The sequence below is a fragment of the Rhynchophorus ferrugineus genome, unplaced genomic scaffold (assembly GCF_030347505.1).
Source record: "Rhynchophorus ferrugineus isolate W39M unplaced genomic scaffold, kcgeb_rfMv2 rfM9, whole genome shotgun sequence".
Lineage (NCBI taxonomy): Eukaryota > Metazoa > Arthropoda > Insecta > Coleoptera > Curculionidae > Rhynchophorus > Rhynchophorus ferrugineus.
The window spans coordinates 5,023,430-5,042,764 of NW_027472588.1; the positions used below are offsets into that span (position 1 = coordinate 5,023,430).

Consider the following 19,335-nt stretch of genomic DNA (forward strand, 5'->3'; position numbering starts at 1 on the left):
GGAGATAGGCAGAAGTTGTTTCTACAGGTAAAGAAATATTTTCATTATATTTGAGACGATTTAACTAATTGATTGTTCGTAAATAATAATGAAAATGTCAGTTGCAAATTCGCTTGAGATATACCACTATATCTTAATAGGTTTTTGAGAACGATGACAGTGATTTTTTGAAATTCTCGGATATTTAGTTAGAATTAACCCCAATTTCTTTCGATAATAAATTCCTGAATCTGTTTATCATATCCCATGAATATCACAATATTTTAGATTACTTTCATTGATACTAGTGATAAAAAAAAAGGGTCTAATTATTTTCGACCTTTTATACGAATTTATTCCGGATTATTTTCAGGAGATCGGGTTTATTGAATTCCCTTTGATTTACTGGACGTTTCGGCTGCCGAAGGATAATTTACTTACGCTATGGCATCAATCATGTCCAGACCCATCTCAACTGTGCATTGGGCGTGATCTGGTCGAGCTTCGGGTAGGCCCGACACGCAATAGTAACAATCTCCCAACAGTTTGATTCTGAGACAATGATGTTCTGCGGCTAGTTTATCAAATCTGCAAAAAAGAATATCGGAGTATTTAGAGAAATATTTTTACTAAAAACTTGATTATTTTTATAGATATATTTAAAAGAGAATAAGAATTGTAACGCTTCAATTATGTTGATTAATAAAGTTATTCAATTAACTGAATCAAATTAAATATCAAGAAATGAAGACAAATTGACGTTGTATTGCCAAATTTTTATCTGTAATTCGAAGCATTCCTTGATGTAGTTATGTGGACCTCGAGAAAAAGTATCGCTCTACAAGTTATGAGATCACAAAAGGTGGATTGAGAGTTCCTATAACCCATATAGCTATATAACGAGCGGTACTACAAATGAGCATTTAAATATCTGTCTGTATGGGTTGTCACTGAAGAATGGGAGTTTTAATTGATAATTTAACACAAATATTTCAGTTAATTGAGAAAAATAAAACTTAGGGATATAAAACATTCCTTCGTACATTGTTAGGAAGCATAAGATTAAAATGCTGTATAGATAACGAAGAGGTCTAATTCTTCCAGGCATTGCTTTTACAGGATTACAATTTTTAAAAGCATACAATAAAACCAAGTAACTTCAATATTGTATTTAGATAAGACACGAATATTTCAAAATGGAATATTTGGTTACTTAAGGCATGATGATAACAAAAATACCATAAAGATAACAAAAGTTGACGGAAAAAGCTAAACGTTAGAATAAAATTTGATTAGGTTTTGTTAGTCATAATATTTATTGATAACTCATTGCAGATATATTGTTTTCCATTCTGGAAACAGGAATGGTTTTATTTCTGGCGAAGAGTCATTGTATCCCTGCAAGTTCAATGGCGACTACCATGGGGAAATGAACTATAATTTGTTTCTGCTTTGGTTTAAGAATCTGTTTTAAAAAAACTAGGAGGAACCGTCCGTTTTTGTTGCAGCCAATGCACTATACCACAGTATATTGATGTAAAGGAAATGGCTTGAAATACCTAAATTTCTAAGTTTTAAGTTTTGGAGAAACCACGCTTAAGATATTAGGTTTTGTTTATATTAGAGTCATTAGAACTATTTCAAATTATTATCTTGCAAATATAAATGAAATATTTTGTTGCATTTTATGTAATTACTACGTTAGAATTAGATCTGAAGAAAGATACATGGTAGATGAGATATCCGAAATATGAGATACCCGAAATCGAGAATGATATATAAGCAAAAACTGTCTGGATATGTCGAGAGAAGCATTGACTACAATAACACTTTTGATTTGGATAAACTCCATCAGACATATTGAAGAAGATATCGATAAATGGTAGAACCATGTGACATAAATTGGACAAGTGTTAGATATATTAGAAATGAATAGCTTAGATAGTGACCGAATTAAACTTTCTGTGAGATTATGATCTAATGCTGACAATTATCGAGAGAGTGTGATTAAAACTGTATGATAACTATGTGCATAGATTTGGGTGTAATTGTTCAGAAGATACATGGGAATTTAGTTAAATTATATCAGCAGAGAAGGAATACCAACTGTCTTGCATATATGGCAAATGTATTAGGAATAATGTAGCAGTTAAATCTAGTTTTATCAAGAAATATGTACACAGATAGTAATTGGAGAAAGTAAAGAGAAATGCAGTGACGTAGAAGGTGTTTTCTAATGTAACTAATATACTTTACTTGATTATATAATCGTTATGGTCCATCTTATACTAGGCTTCCAGGAAATACCTTACACTATATTAAAAAACGGCTCCAGAATTATAATATAATACCTAATGCACGAATTATTGGGACTGTATAATTGTATAATTAACTATAGCTGAAGTCCTTCAATAATGTATGCATTAGGTGTACTATATGTTAAAATAAATTATATTTGATAACTTTTTTTTATTCATTATTTTATTTAGATTAGAATTTTGTTATATATCAGAGCCAAAATGAACTGAAACTCATGCATCATAAATTTAGATGACGTGAGTTCAATGTTTTATTAAACGGGCTATATATACAAGCATTTCATCGATTTAGGAATTCGAGAGTTATTAAGGAACTCGCATAAACCCACGCTTCCCTTTAATGTAGAAATAAATATTAAATCTCCTGATATTCTCCGGATTCGTCCGTTTTCCCCACGTCTGTTGTCCGCCAAATCAAATTTCTGGCTAAATTGCCGTTATGTCACGTTAATTACGAGAGGTCCGTTCGCAAAAGACCGCGGATCCGACGTCCCTTCGGCACTTTCCGTCGCTGATTCGATTCCGGCTGAGAGATAACTCGGGCATTTGCGTTTCCGTTTTGTTACCGCGACAATGGGATTTGAATGATGTGTCCGACGACGTCGTTTTCGTGGGTGAAAAAACACGAGGATATACTCGTGGCGTAAGAAGATGCCGATCCGCGATCATCCGAAAGTGTTTTACTGTCGGGCCGTCATAAAGATGTCGGCGAAACGAAAGGAGGCGTAAAAATTTTATGGAAAAAGTTACGGTAAATGATGCGGCTTTTGCAAATTGTTTCTTGTCGGCGGGGGGACGATTTCGGGACGGGAATATTTGATATGTTCGAAAGACAATTTAGATTGACGTCGGAAATAAAAGTAAAACCTTTTTGAGGAGGGAAAGGTATCCGGGAATCGTCGAAATACCGAAAATAAATCTCGAATAACAGGGTCCTTAGATCGTGCTTATTAGGATTCTGGTTTATGTAAATATTATGGCAAACCACTCATCAAAACATCAAACGCCACTTAAAAAATGTTAAGGCTATTATAATAAAGGTTTGATTTGACGCTTTTTGAATAAAAATATATGTTAACAGTACAGGGTACGGACAAAATTATATGAAAACTTGGCATATATGAAGATTTGGACAATATGCCCTTGGAAACTATTCAAATATTCTACGAATCTATTCTGCCAAGAATTGCAGCTGTTTTAAAACCAAATAATAGGTCAGCTGAAAAGTCATTAAAACATTTAAAAAATCCACAAAATGATTTTGAATGACCGTAAATTGAAATTGATACCATTTTTCTAGTACGATTTGTCCTTTGCTTCAAAATACGCCTCAGTTTCGGCGCTCACCTCTTCATTCGACGAAAATGTCTTCCCAGCGAGCATTCTTTTGAGATCTGAGAACAGGAAATAGTCGCTGGGGGGCATATCTGGAGAATACGGTGGATGAGGAAGCAATTGAAAGCCCAATTCACGGATTCTCGCCATCGTTTTCACTGACTTGTGACACGGTTCATTGCCTTAGTGAAGCAGCAGTTTCTTTTTATTCAAAAGCGCCACAACCTTGCCAGCCTTGTTGCATTTTCCCACGCCGCGGGTTCATCGTGTGCAGTCCACTCGGATGACTGTCGATTGGACTTCGGTGTGAAATAATGTAGCCATGTTTCATCCATTACCACATATCGATGCAAAAACGATGGGTTTATTACGCTTGATCATCTTCAAACACTGCTCCGAATTATCAACTCGTCGTTGTTTTCGGACAAAAGTGGGCTCGCGCGGCACCTTCTTTGCACAGAGCTTTCTCATACCCAAATATTCGTGAATGATATGATGTACACGTTCAGTTGATATCTTTAGAGTGTCTGCTATTTCATTCAATTTCAAATTACGGTCATTCAAAATCATTTTGTTGATTTTTAAAATGTTTTAATGACTTTTCATCTGACCTGTTTAATTTTAAAACAGCTGCAATTCTTGGCAGAATAGATTCGTAGAATATTTGAATAGTTTCCAACGGTATATTGTCCAACTCTTGTACCAAAACGTCCACCAATTACTTAAGTGATTTTTTATATGGAAATATACTCCTCACGTTCTGCTCTAAGACTATCCATAACGGATCAAATATTTTGCGGAATGGCGATTGTGCTAGTTAGGGAAAATGTTTGATGATATTCTGATGCTCTTCAAACAAAGGCTGAATATTTTTGGCTCTGTATATGGATGCGAATGAGAGGTCCAGCTTAATACCACGATATTTATGCCCAAATCATAAAGAAATCATATAGTTTGGATATCATGTACATAAATTGGCTGTTTGTAGGACGTCATATCAGACACTTCCAATCATCAAGTGTCTAGGTTTGTTGGATTATGTTGTAAACGGTTTTATAATCGCAGTACTTACACGAATGGCATGCTTTGTAGAGCTTCCATCGTATTGTTTTCATCGAAACATAATTAATTAAGTGTTCAGTTCAGCTGTTCTTTTTCCCCCGTAATTTTATGTTTTCTGGTCACAATCTTTATCAATTTCTCTGTAAATTAACTTTGGGTTTCGCTCACTATTTTTATTTGTGGATAATGTTTCATTAGGCTTTGTGTATAGAGTCATGACAGTATACACTGTCACTAGGGAAACGTTGAAACTATCAGCTGTTTATGTCACAGACCCTTCTGCTAACACTGAAATATAACCTGCATTATTTACACGGAAGCAGTGTTATCTCATAACTTAGTTCATATTATACTGTCGGATTTCTGTGCAATGAAGTATAAGCAATTTCGAATTAGTACTATGTACTTTATTCTATTTTTGTATTCGAATTTTGAACACAGTAATCGTAAAATTTGTCTGGAACTATTATTTTTTCTCAGAAACTTGTAAAAGAGTTACATGAATTGATTTTGGAAACACAGGGTAATATCGACTTAATTGAATGAATTTGCCAGAAGCATTTTTAACAACTTAAGGACAGACTGCGTATTCGAAGGCTATAAAAGGATTTCTCTATGCAACAGTTTAAGGGGAATTTCTAATTTAGAAATTTAAAAAAAATCGATTTTCCTCATAGTTTTTGAGCTTAATCTATTAAGAATATATCTTTAAGACGATTTAGTCATTATAAAAAGAGCTATGCCATTTAGAAGTCGCGTCACTAATAGACCGATAAAACCGAAACTTCTCCAATTTATTTTTTTCAAGACGGTTGAGATAATATCTCAAGTTCTATTTAACCGATTTATTTGAGACTTAGTGTGAGCTTTATATATTCCTCTATCTTATCAAGTTAAATTAAATTATTACAATATTTGGATTTTTAACAATAAAAAAAATCGTATATGTAAAAAAAATTATATTAATTTTGCGAGGAACACTTTGATTTTTTCAAATTATAAAACAAACTTAAGTATTATAGATATAATATAGTATAATTATAATTGAAAAGTAAGTAATGTTGATTTTGGAAGTTCCGTAATTATATTTTGTCGCATTTTTTTTGTACTAATTAAGGTACCTGTGAAATAATAGTTACAAATAGTACATCTTATGCTCCATCATCATTATTATTTTTGGTACGACCTGTAGCATTATTAGAATTCAGACAATAAATAAACTATTTTCATCAGCGAGAGCCAGACATCAAATACACAAACAGAATTCTGCATTAACGTTCGCGAAGCTGACGCCTCTATAATTCATTACATTATTCAAGATTAGAATTTCTACAGCTTCGTGACTAGTTTTTAGATAGTTGTTATTTACGCGATGGGTAATAATAATAACACAAAGGTTCGATTACATTTCAACAAACACTTTGACCCATTTTGATGTACTTTTAATAGAAAATGTTAACCTCAGTTTTGAGGTTCTACTAATATTTTAGTAAGATAAAAACACTCCATATGTTTCTATTAATAATAATATATCTATCAAAAGTTTTCAATTATTTTACGAGTTTTTAAGACACCTATAGTAGATGTTTTTTGAAATTGTTTGATATTATAAATTTGTTTCCTTTATAATTATTTGCAGAAAGAATATAACAATAAATCAATTTAGAGTCCGTTGGAAATGTGCTACATGTTATTGTTAAAACTATAAAATTAATTTTACATTATATTAGGATTAGGATGGCGCTTCAAATGTGCTTCAAATGCATATATTTACTTCATATAAACGTTACTGTATCCGCATTGATAAATATTAACGTTTCTCATCGGTCTTAACCTAATAAACTTTCTCGACATTACACGACAACATGCCAACTCCGCTTTCTGGATAAACAATCTCAACTTACCTAGCAAACAACTCGTTGAGTAACCGTACCAATTCCTCGGCAGTACATTGGTCAGAAAGCGTAGTGAAGCCGCATATATCAGCGAACAGGATACTGAAACAAAAAAAAACATATAAAAAGCTTGGTGTCACCCTTTAATATATTACCGGAATAAATTTTCCTTGGAGGTGAGATAGTAATTTACTTGATGTCGGAAAGAAATTTGTTTATATCAAGGAACACGATGGGTCGCCCTTAGGATAGTATATCGTTGTTAATCTTTGTCACGAAAAAAGAGCTGGTGCTTTGCAGCCTCGCAAGTTAAGTTCGAAAAGTACATATTATGGAATCGGGAATTAATTTTCCTGGATTGATAAGCAATCTTATGGATACTGACAACCAGACAGTAGATTTTTGTAGTTGGAAAATAAATACCGGATAAATTGAAACATACTATTTTTCATATATGACAGGGCATTTAACTGAGAAATCAATGTAATTTAAACTTTTTTAATGATGCAGTAGATTAGTTTATTAAATAAGTATTTATTCAATGGGAAACATTATTATATATCGGATATTTAGTACACGACAATTTTTAAAACCAATTTACCAACTTTTGAATATTAATTTAAATATGATGAAAAGGACATTGTCAGCTCTATCATCTTTATATCTGACTTTGGGATTTACTATTATGATTCTAAATCAAAGTAAGATATTAAAAAAATAAGAAAATGTCAATCATACACCCATAAATTATGTATAAAACATACAATATATATATATATATATATATATATATATATATATATATATATATATATATATATATATATATATATATATATATATATATATATATATATATATCAGGATTTCCTTGTATAGTAGACCAGGTTCTCACAAGGGTTTCAAGAAGACAAGAACAATAATATGACAGTGTCTAAGAGTTTAAAAAAATTAAAAAATACTATAACTAACTTATTAACACCTAAAGCCAAAAATAAGAAAATGACAATCATACAGTCATAAATTATGCATAATACGCACAAAATTTATATACCGTGTTTTTCTTGTAGAATAGAATAGGTAATTACAAGCGTTATAATAAGATAAAAGCAAGTATAAAACAATATATGCATGTTAAAAATTAAAAGACCCTAAATTAAAGTAAAATGTAAAAACAAAAATAAGAAAATGACAATCACATACCTATAAATTATGCATGATACGTACAAAATTTAAATATAGGGACTTTTTGTTGAATAGACTAGGCTTTCGCAAGAGTTAAAAGAATTCAAGTGCAATAATATAACCATATTTAAATATTCAAAAGAATAGATCTACTGATTGATCTGTTGGCAATAATTTTGCTTTGCTAAATTTTGTATTGACTATTAATGTATTCATTTTGACAGTATATATTATATATTATTGTGAACTTCTATTTATTGTAGTAATAAAAGTTTCATACAATAACGTTTGCAGACAAAATCCTGCAATAGAGAACTGAAAAATACAACGCGGCGTTTAATTCATTATGAACATAAATTTTCTTTAGAGGCGGAAAACGGAATTTACGCCTTACCAAGAGCGGAATTTGTTTATATCAAGGAAACATAGTTGCCCGTCTTGAAAAAGTATGCCGTCTTTTTCCTCCAAGGAAAAAATCTGGATGTGTTCGTGATCTTATAAATCATGGAGAGGATGCTGGATATTAACCTCTCTTCTTTTTTTTAAATAGAAATTTATATCAGGGTATACTCTCGTATTTTATTACTTTATCAATTGAGATTATGTTTATAATTATGTCGGGTTCTTATATATCAAGTTAAATGTCTGGGAAATTTTGGCTCCTTATTCTTTATGTAAAATATGTAGGAGCAGGACACGCAAGGACCCTTCTTTTGTCCAAAAACCAGCACATATATTATGAAAAAACTGGTCATATTTTATTTAAGTAATACAGGACCTTTTTTAACCTGTATAAAATTTGCTGGACCAAACATTATGTGGTCCGGAAGAGAATTTTATCTCCTTTTTTTGTGCTCTATGTTAAATAGTTTCTGTATGGAACGAGAATCTTAAAAATTAAAACCTTACACAAAAAAAGCATGCATAGGCTTGCTTTGTTATAATTTTTGTTGTTGATTTTACACATACTATATTATAGAATCTCGTTGTTTAGTTATATAGGCTGAATTATAATAATTCCTGAAAAACAATGAATTCACGTCATCATGATATCAATGTGCTGTCCATTGTATAGTTTTTAAATTTATTTTAAACCAGATCCTAATTTTGTTTTAATTTTATTCGAATAAACTAATGCTGTCTGATCAGAGATGAACTCAATCAGCCTATAAAATTTGCCTGGTTGTTAAATATTTGCAAAATTCTTCAAAACGCTAGTGATAATAATTAGAGGTTATAAACCTTTAGAAGTTGTTTTGGCGCTTTGCTTGTTTTGATAAATATCAAGACGTTGATTAATTTTTGTAATTAGTCCGATTAGAAATGCCAAAATTTCTAGTTTTAATATTTTCTAGATCACTTACATCATGTGGGTTGTTTAACGTAATAAAAGTTAGTATTTTTTCTTCCATATTATTTATGCAAAAGTTACAAGACTATGACACTCAAAGACCTTACTTGCGTTAAACAAATGCTACATATATTGCCTCAAAAAAAGTGGTAATAATTTATTTAAGTCGTACAGGCGCTTTTGTAACCTTCACGAAATTTGCCGGACCAAATGTTATATGATTCAGAAGAAAGTTTTATATCCTTTTTTGTGTGCTTAGTAAAACTGTTTCTTTATGAAATGAGAATCTCAAAACCTCTTAAAGATCAGAAGTTTCGAATGAAAAACGACTCTAGTCACGCAATGGAGCTCGCATAAACTTTAACGGATTTATGAATATTTATTCGGACGTACATATTTAATGCGAGTTTGGAGCCATGGAAATGTATGGAGAAGTTTTTGGCCTGGACCCGACACAAAACCTAGATAATTTACTGGAGTAGTGCGGTTTTAAAAGCCTGAAGGAACAAAGAGGCGACAGGATCGATTGGAAACCACCAGACGGTTAAAATAACTCATAGGTTATTCTCTTGTTTGTTAATTTTTCTCTCCCACATCGTAGTAGGTCATATTATTTTTTGTTTTTGTTTAGGTTTTTTGGTCGGATGAACTATGACAGTAAATGTGTGTCTAATCTAATTGTTTCAAGTACTTTACCTGACATTCTCGTGCCTTTGTATGTAGATTTTATGAAACTGTTCCTCCTTTGGTTGTCCGGCGATGTCAGCTTTCATTTCCATCGCCACATGTCGCGGTAGCACCGATAGAAGTAGCCTCTCCTGCGGACGAAAAATATCGAAATGTAATACCCAATTATTCGACCGCGTTAAACGAGCTAATGAAATAAGGACGGTCCTAATAAAATATTTAGATATTATTTCCTAACTCGATTCTAATAACAGACCAAAACAATGTTCAACTTAATTTGTTGAGAGTGTTATTGTTACGCCAGGATGGGAGGATTATTATTTTAGGATTATGCTTCGGCGGATTACGGCCCCTCTTTCTATTTTCCCCAGGGCGATGTTAACGTATTCATTAACGTTGGGTCTAGGAAAAAGTTCGTGACGTTTTTATTGATATATGGCGTCAATTTTTAATAAGCTAGTATGTGCAGATCAGAGTGATATCACTATTTATCTTGAAGAAGTCGAGTAATATAAGGATATAGGTGGAGTCGATATTATCGTAAGGTGAAGCAATGACTCTAAAATTGCCTTGAATCATTTACACGGTGCTGGGTAACGAAGAGAAGCTCTATCTATGGCTTCTTCATGATATATATGCAATTAATGCCTGCGACAAGCAATATTATATATTTCCAATTGATTTGCATATTTGTTCTAAACTGTGACGTGTATACCAGGTACGTCAATAATTTTTTTCCGTTTTATTTGCAAAAGAAAGCATGTTATTTACCGTGAATAGTTAACATATATTTATCCAATGTGGTAGTCATCTGTCAGGCAATTTATTCCCATGATAATATAGATCCAAAAGAAGAGTTTTCTCTTTTAGCTAAATCATTCATAGACACTTTCTTAGGTTCTTAAAAATTGGTGAAGCAAACACTAGAATCGTGATGCGAAACCGCGTGTCCCATAGATGTGAAAAGGTAGTTGTTGGATGCAGGCATGTCTGGTGAGTAACATGGGTACTATAAAAATTCCTATCAATGATTTGAATATTTCCTTGATTTGTTTTGCTGTATAAGATGGCGCGTTAAACTACAAATTCCTTTGCGCCATGTTTTTCAGCGTATTGTGGATACTTTGCAGAGTTAAAATTGATAACTTCCAAGAAGCATCCATAAAGATACTTCAGGCAGCTAGAAATAAACTAATAGATTCGCTCAAACAATGGAGAATAACATTAAACTAGCTAAAATCTATTCCTATTACTTGTAATGACTTTTTTCTTACCTTTGAGCATTACACTGCAGATCTTTCCATTTTCTAATTGCCTGTCATTTTTCCACTTTTTTGGGATACAAATTTATATTCGATGTATCTAAGTATGAATTGGGTCTTCAATAACTATTACAATTCTATACCTTCAAACGTTTTTACCTTAACAAGACGTTATTTGTGTTTAACGTTGAAATCACAACAGACGATTGATTAAAACGACGTTTAATATTTTTTTATGGATGAAGCATGATCACCAGTAAGTCTCTACTAGCACCTCAAAACTTTCAATGCTTTTTTTGTTTTGATGAAACAAGAAAATTATTATTATTATTATTATTGGGTCTTCAATAACTATTACAATTGTACATCTTCAAACATTTTTACCCTAACAAGACGTTATTTGTATTTAACGTTGAAATCACAACAGACGATTTATTAAAACGACGTTTCATATCTTTTTATGGATGAAGCATGATCACCAGTAAGTCTTTACCAGCACCCCAAAACTTTCAGTGCTTTTTTTGTTTTGATGAAACAAGAAAAGGAAAACACGTTTTCAAGTACAGACTTTGACATTTTCTAAAAGATTATAAATCTATAACGCTGTTATTTTGGCGGAACGCAATTTGTATTGTCTTGAGGTTAATATCAGTAGATCATAAAAACGTCAATTTTCAATATTTCGATATTCGTATAGACCTTAAAAAAGCCTTGTAAAAATTACATTGTTTTATTCGACGTCGCTTATTTGGCGTCTATTTTTTATTTCCCTTCTCTACTTTTAATTGCCTCTATTCCGACTGGGCTGCAAAAAAGAATAAATACAAACCGAAGTGGGCCATAATTGATGCCCGATGTTTGTAGACACCTTAATTACGTCAACGATCGACGGTTTTTTCCGTCGCCAGTTTCTCGTTTTCGTTTTTTTTTCTCTGTTCCATACAGTTTTGTTCGTAACGGCATTTTCGATGAACCGAATCAATCAGGATATCTTGAAAAAACGTCCCGCGGGCTTTTGAACTTTTTCCATTAAAACGAGGTATAGTGCAGCGGCAACAACATCGACAGGCTCGACGCGTCGTTGAGAATGGGTAGTTTTGTCGCCCTTTATCGCACCTACGAGGGTATAGCTTGAAAGAGTTTATATCAAAGTATTGTAGAATGTAATTTTTGTTCTGTTGTTTAGTCCGAGCTCGCTTGACGTTAATTAAAATGTGGAAATCACAAAAATGCTAGATATGTGAATAATATTTATTGAGTATTAGATGATCCGGTGAACTTTCTATTACATACATCTACTGGTGTACTGGAAAGTCATCACTGGTTTTTCTAACATACATCACTAGGCATCGATATGCAAAGTTCAAAACTATATATGTTATATTTTGCGAAAGTAGAACCGTTATAGATCTATACTTCATTGAAAATGTTACGTTTCGTGCCTGAAAATGTGCATATGCATGCATGCATTACTTTTCATATTTAATTACAAGAAAAAAGCCGCTGAAAGTCGCCGTTTGCTGGTAGAAACTTACGCTGAACATTCTCTAACCCTGAAAATGGGCGTGGCGTGGTTTCAAAAATTCAAACGTTCAAGAAGACTGAAATAGTTTGAAGATGCAAAATTGAGTTACTGGGTTATTGGGTGAAGACCCAACCCAATCTCAAAAACAATTGGTAGAAGCGTAAAACGTGTCCAGAGAAACGATTAGCGACCGATTACGAGCAATGGGGAAATCCAAAAGATGGGAAGATGGGTATCACATCAACTGAATAGCAGGAAAATAGAAAATCGAAAAATTGTCTGTGAAATGCTACTTCAAAGGTATAATCTGTCATTTCTGCATCGAATAGTGACGGGTAATGAAAAGTAGATTTGGTTTGAAAATCCTAATAGCAAAAAATCGTGGTTACTACCTGGCGAAATCGCTTTGGCCGCAAAACAATGCTCCGAGATTGTTAAGACCAGAATGACGTGGTATATTACGAACAGCTGAAACATGGTGAAACAGTTAATAGGGATCGCTACCTAAAACAAGTGATCAAAACCGTTAAAAGTCAAGGAACCGTTAAAAGCACTTGGATCGGACATGTTATGATATCCACCGTACTCTCCATATTTTGCCGCGTCCTACTGTCAACCTTTAGCATTAATGGGGCACGCGCTTGCAGGGCAGTTCTTTGCAAATTTCAAAGAAGTTAGAAGACGGGATCAATTAATGGTTTTGCTCCAAGGATGAACAATATTTTTTTTTTAATTAGGTGGTTTTTCTTCTCAAGAAAATAGACAATAACTTTCCGGTTAGCCTGATATAATTAAAAAAAATCATTTAAATATGTGAATATCAATAACTCAAACAAAGTCAAATCGTAACTGCATAAATTATGAAAACCTTCGTCAAACCGTCACGTATAAATTGCGCGTACCATTCTACAGCCGCTGCTGTTTTTATTTCTATTATTTTCAGCTGTAGATTTCCGCCACTTTAAAAAACATTTTAATTATGTCTTGACAAGGACGGAAAACGCATTTTTCTTTCTCGCGCGTCTAAAAAATATAAGAGGAAAAAAGGACGCCCGGTTTGTTATTCAAGAACGGGACCAAAAACGGGGCAAAAGATTTTACCTGCTGTTGGTTTTCCCGTTGTATTTTCAGACGGGCCTCGATGCATTGTCTCGTCTCTAGGAAGGCTTTCCTCTGGGCCACCTCCCGGGGAAAATGTGTACAGATCCCGGCTACGTTGGCGCAAAGCAAAATAATAAAATTGCTTATTATCTGCGAACAAAGAGGACCACAATAATTGCGGGGAAAATAAATCCGACTTAAAACATTTATTTAATTATAAGAATCTCAAAGGTACTTATAATTCTATTTTTGTGGAACGCCTACCCAGTTTAGATAATGTTTTCGGTCATTATAATGGTTAGCAACAATAATTTGTGATGTATTTTTATTCTTAAAAATATAAAACTGTAGAAAAATGGTTTTAATAATTGTTTTAGAGTATAGAAGTTAATATGTGCTGAACTTAAATAAATTTGCATATATCAGAGTCACTCTGTGTGATGTGTTGATTAAACTGATTTCCAAACATGTGTATTATATGATAATAAATTGATTTTCCAATATTTGAAGTTATCAATTGATAGGATATCTCTACTGTGTATTTTCTGTATAGTTTAAAATCCGAAATAACCAATGGATTGCTTTTATAGATGCCAGCTACGTTTGGCGCTACTCAAGATAATACAATAGCTTATTACCTGCAAACAAAGAGAACCCCAATAATTGTTAAGAATATGAATGCGGCTTAGATAGATATTTATTTAGTAATAAAAATCTTAAAAGTACTTATATTTCTATTTTTGTGGAACGCCTACCCATTTTAGAAAATGTTTTCGGTCATTATAATGGTTAGCAACAATAATTTCTGATGTATTTTTATTCTTAAAAATATAAAACTGTAGAAAAATGCTTTTAATAATTTCTTCAGAGTATAGAAGTTAATATGTACTGAAGTTAAATAAATTTGCATATATCATAGTCACCCTGTGTGATGTGTTGATTAAATTGATTTCCAAACATGTGTATTATTTGATAATAAAGTGATTTTCCAATATTTGAAGATATCAATTGATAGGACATAAGCAGTGGTTTGCCCTTGTAGATGCCGGCTATATTGCTCAAAGAAAGTAATAATTGCTAGGAATATAAATCGGGCTTAGACATTTATTTAATTATAAAAATCTTAAAAGTATATATGATTATATTTTTGGGTAACGTCTACCAACTTTATAGAGAATGTTTCTTTAGAGAATTTCGCCCACTATAAAGGTTAATAACAATAATTTGTGATGTATTTTTAACATTAAATATATAAAATAATTTCAGGCCGCCTTCCAATTCACTTTATGGCGCCAATTAATTCAAGAATAGTGTTTCGGTTTATTACTACTTTTACAGCTCTCTGTTTCTTTAAAATTATGATATTTATTTGTATCGTTTTTTCCAAATTTATACTTTACAATATGATTTTATACAATTATCCTATACTGTTATCACTATATTGGTACTTATCAACAATGGACCATAAACTCACACAATAAAAAGGTTTCATTCAGTCTCTTTCACTATCGGTATCACGGTTCTATTAAATTACCAAATTGTTAATTTTTAATCTACCGAATACTAGTTAACGATTGTATCATCTGTCAGATGAAGTTTGGCCAAACAGACGGTTTTATATTCTATAGACCGATTCGATTACTTCATTCTGTCTCTTTTTTGCTATGGTGACGTTAATTAGTAAAATCAGGAGGAAACATCCGCTACAAGTTTAAAAAGAATTACGTTTTTACAAATTGAATTTGGCAATACATTATATATGTGAACACTGACGATGTGCATTTGCTGTTTTGTTCGAAAGACTATATATTTTTTCTTCTTTTCTTTTCCTTGTTATATAGAATATACATTGTGTTTTGTTACAATGTTTCTTTCTCTTCTTAATTTTAAACATCATTATTGTTGTGCGTGACCAAAAATGTTACTTCTTCTTTCTTAAAATGTTAACTTCCAAAAAAATGCCGATTCTGCAAGTTTTCATATATGGAAGCCGGAAAAATTAAATGTTATAGTTCTAATTTATATGAAACCTATTCACACACTAAAGTATCCACCTTTTTATTCTGTCGTAAAATAGTTTTACGGGTTATGGACGATTTGATGTTGAAGGGTTTATATTTGAAACTCATATTGATTAATAGTTGGTGATTCCAGAGACATTTTTAAGCAGTTAGTTCAACATAGTAATATTCTTATACCCTGTTAAATTATCAAAACCGAAAATTGTTACTTACATCAGCTGATTTCAATTTTCCGACGTATATTAACAGTATTAATTCGGTAGCAGCTAAGATTGTTCCTGATAACACAGCATCCTTGAGGCGATTGGGCATCAGGGCATACGTTAGATACGTCGAAGTGACAGCAAACGCTGTCCCTACCAGCGGTCTCTCGTGGTAGAAAAAAAACGCCAAACAGACCTGAAACATACCAGTCCAATCAGTGTTTCTTTGTGTCGTCGTCGTTCCATGAACAATTATTACACATTCGATAGCACAATAATATTTTCTCCGGAATAAAAATAATATTTATAATATAGAGTTCAATTCGCCAAATTTCATTGTGCAATATCCGACACCGTTGCAGGCACCAATTCGAAATATTTTACCTCTTGTTTATTGAATAAACTTACGCGGAACCGTGTTCTATAGAACGTATATGCTATCACCGGAGAAAAAGAGAATGGCAACTTAGTGACATTAAAATTGTATTTGCAGAATATGAATAGAAATATATTGTAGAACTCGGTAAACGTTTTTATTTGTTTTATATTTAGAAGAAGGAGTTATTTTAAAAGATTAATGTTTATAAATATATGTGATAACATCAATTTTTCTACAGTTACAAATCACTTAAAATAAATCAAGAAAATGGATTTTGTTTTGAAACATACCCACATATAAAGAACGAGAGGAAGCAAGGTCTCAGGGTGGTTAGCTTAATATTACTTGAATATTTTGTAGAATCAATTAAACTTAATAGATAACTATCAACTCAGTAATCAATCAGGCAGTTGTCGTTTACTAAAATTAAATTGTTTACCTTATATAATCATATAATTTTTGTGATTAAGTGTCGGAAAGTTGCTTTTTGGTTCATAGTAATTTATAATAGTTATTATTAAGTTATATTATACTTGAGAAAATGTAGAAATATCAACAGGGTTTATTAAAGTGAATTGGTGTATCAATAAAATTAAACTATATCAATAAATGTTACTATTTAAACTTATTAAACAAACAACGTCCGACATGTAATATCCGACATAGCTTTTTATGCTTCCTGGACCAATAAACAACTTGGGATAATAAAATGATTTCCTTACCAGCCAATAAGGATGGAGTGTGGTATTAATGTATATAATACAAATTTTCTTAGTGACTCTTTAGTTTGTAGTTGATCTTCAATCAGTGAGTTGTTCCTCTCGATCTTCATTCGGTATAGCGAGTGTGTACATATAACTTATTTTCTCATAATTATATACAACTTGGGAAATGGAACGAAAAGTGGTCAAGATATTACAAAGCGAGTTCAGTTCGTATGGTGTTAACCTAGAGACTGTCGATGGAATTGTAGAGTTTATTGTTGCAAATTTGGAGAAGTTTAACCGTCTCCATCATCGTTATGAATTCGCGAGATTTATATTACTAATTAAAACATTATGCTCGGGGGTATTTAATTACAATCAAAAATTGTTATTGCATCAGTTGGAAAGTGGTATTATACCTCAGCTTGTTGAGAAGCTGACGTGGGTGGTTGGCCGTCCAGATGATAAAGTGGATCATGCATGTGTGTTAAGGATAAAATCGGCAAATAAGGCCTGTGTATATGAATGGAAAAAACGACACCATGAGTCGTTTGAGGATATCGGAAAATATGTGCTGAACTCACTCTTTCGAGACTCTATAATCGCTGAGAAGACGAATACGATGTTGAGAGTAGAGACAATCAATCTAATTCAAGCCTACAAAGGACTACGCCCTGAGATCGGGCTATTAGCCAATTCTGATTTCCTAATTAAGCTGATTAAGTTTGCGGCATATGATAAAACCGTTACAGACAACCCACTGCTCTGGCTGCTAAGGTAAGTTTAGAGGACGCTTTTCGGGTGAAGAAAAAAAACCAATATTCCTTGATTTCTCATTTAATTTTAGTTGTCAGAAATACCTCATACCCTTGATGAAAAGCGGTTTCATCCAGGTGGTGTATTCTATGGCATATCAGGTCAGAAATCGAAGCTACAGGTGCCCCACGCACTTTATAGTTGTGACCAAGATTTTAAAGAAACTGACAGAAGTGGCCGAATCGGCAGCGGGGACAAGGGATATTATGCAACATCTACAAAACAGCGATGAAGCGGCGAAGATAAATGTAATTTTGAGCATACCATATGTCATCAGGTAAGTTAGAATACGTATAATTTGGATTATATAATTTAACAGTTTTGGTATTTAGGAACCGCGATATATTAAGAACAGTTCTATTAAAATGCGGGTGTCTTAAGACACTGCTTGACTTGATCGAAGACGGCGAAGAGAACAACCCACGTCCTCTGAATGCCTTGTGTTACATGGCCACATGGTTGGTTGAAATTCCTAGGTATTTCCCTACACGCGCCGATTGTATTAGAAAGGGGTCGAATGGCGGCCTTGATGACTATGCCATTTCGGAAGATTGCCGTAATGTCGTCAGCTTCGTCCTCGATGACGGTAGCGTAGTAGAGGCCGATCGAGAATTTCTTATTGAAAAGTCCGAGTTTTTTAACAGGTTGCTAAACGGCCACTTTAGGGAACGTTTCCAAAACAGGGTGACCTTACCCAAAGTGAATGCTAGAAGTTTTAAGTGCCTCTTGCGCTTGCTAGAGAACTTCCCTTGTTATAAGGTCATATGCATGGATCTAAATTTGGAAACAGTGTTGGAAACAATAACGCTCTGTGACCGGTTTCTCCTGCCAGGGCTGTGCAAGACACTCATAAGTATTGTGGAACACAGAATCTCCAAAGATTCGTTTCCGATCATTTACAGTTGGAGCCTGGACTCAAAAACTAACTTCGTGAGGACGGATAGCCTCATTTGTGCCCTTATGTTTGATGTGGCCGAAAAGGATCGATTAAAAATGTTTACAAAACTATTCGAGATGGGACATAAAAAGCAGTTACTCGAAGATATCCGTAACTTGATAACGGAATTATTGATGGAGGACGACGAGATCTATCCGATTGATAGCGTCTGGCGCACAAAGGGCTATCGATGTCTTTGGGACGATATCAAGTGTCGACTGGCGAAGAAGTTTGTTTAATCTGGCTTCTATTATTTAATTTCACTTTTTCATGTTAATTTATATATCTTTTAATAAATTGCTTAAATAATTTTTTACTTTTTACTTTTTAAGTAATCAAAAATTGAATTCTTTTCTCTTGGTATATACGTTTGTCTATATTTTAAAAGTGTCTGTTTACTGGTTCAAAGATAAAGAAAGCTTGAATGTCATGATAATAATTCAGCAACTAACAGGTACTAAAATATTCATGAATTATGAACGTTATTTCTCGTTCTATCAACATTATCGTTTAACACTTTTGCATATTTCCAATTAGTGCACAAATATATTTTCTTCTGAATAAAAAGAATATTT

General features: G+C 32.9%; 1 protein-coding gene across 3 annotated transcripts in view; it reads right to left on the bottom strand.

Moving 5' to 3' along the window:
- Nucleotides 1-19,335, bottom strand: part of LOC143201942 (adenylate cyclase type 6) — a 294,077-nt gene that overhangs the window by 56,129 nt on the left and 218,613 nt on the right. For all 3 annotated transcript variants that reach the window (XM_076413160.1, XM_076413158.1, XM_076413159.1), the window contains 5 exons: nt 15,935-16,120; nt 13,701-13,850; nt 9,822-9,943; nt 6,599-6,691; nt 421-567 (listed from right to left, as the gene is read on the bottom strand). In XM_076413160.1, the coding sequence (XP_076269275.1) occupies nt 421-567; nt 6,599-6,691; nt 9,822-9,943; nt 13,701-13,850; nt 15,935-16,120 (698 nt within the window). The remainder of the gene's footprint in view (nt 1-420; nt 568-6,598; nt 6,692-9,821; nt 9,944-13,700; nt 13,851-15,934; nt 16,121-19,335) is intronic.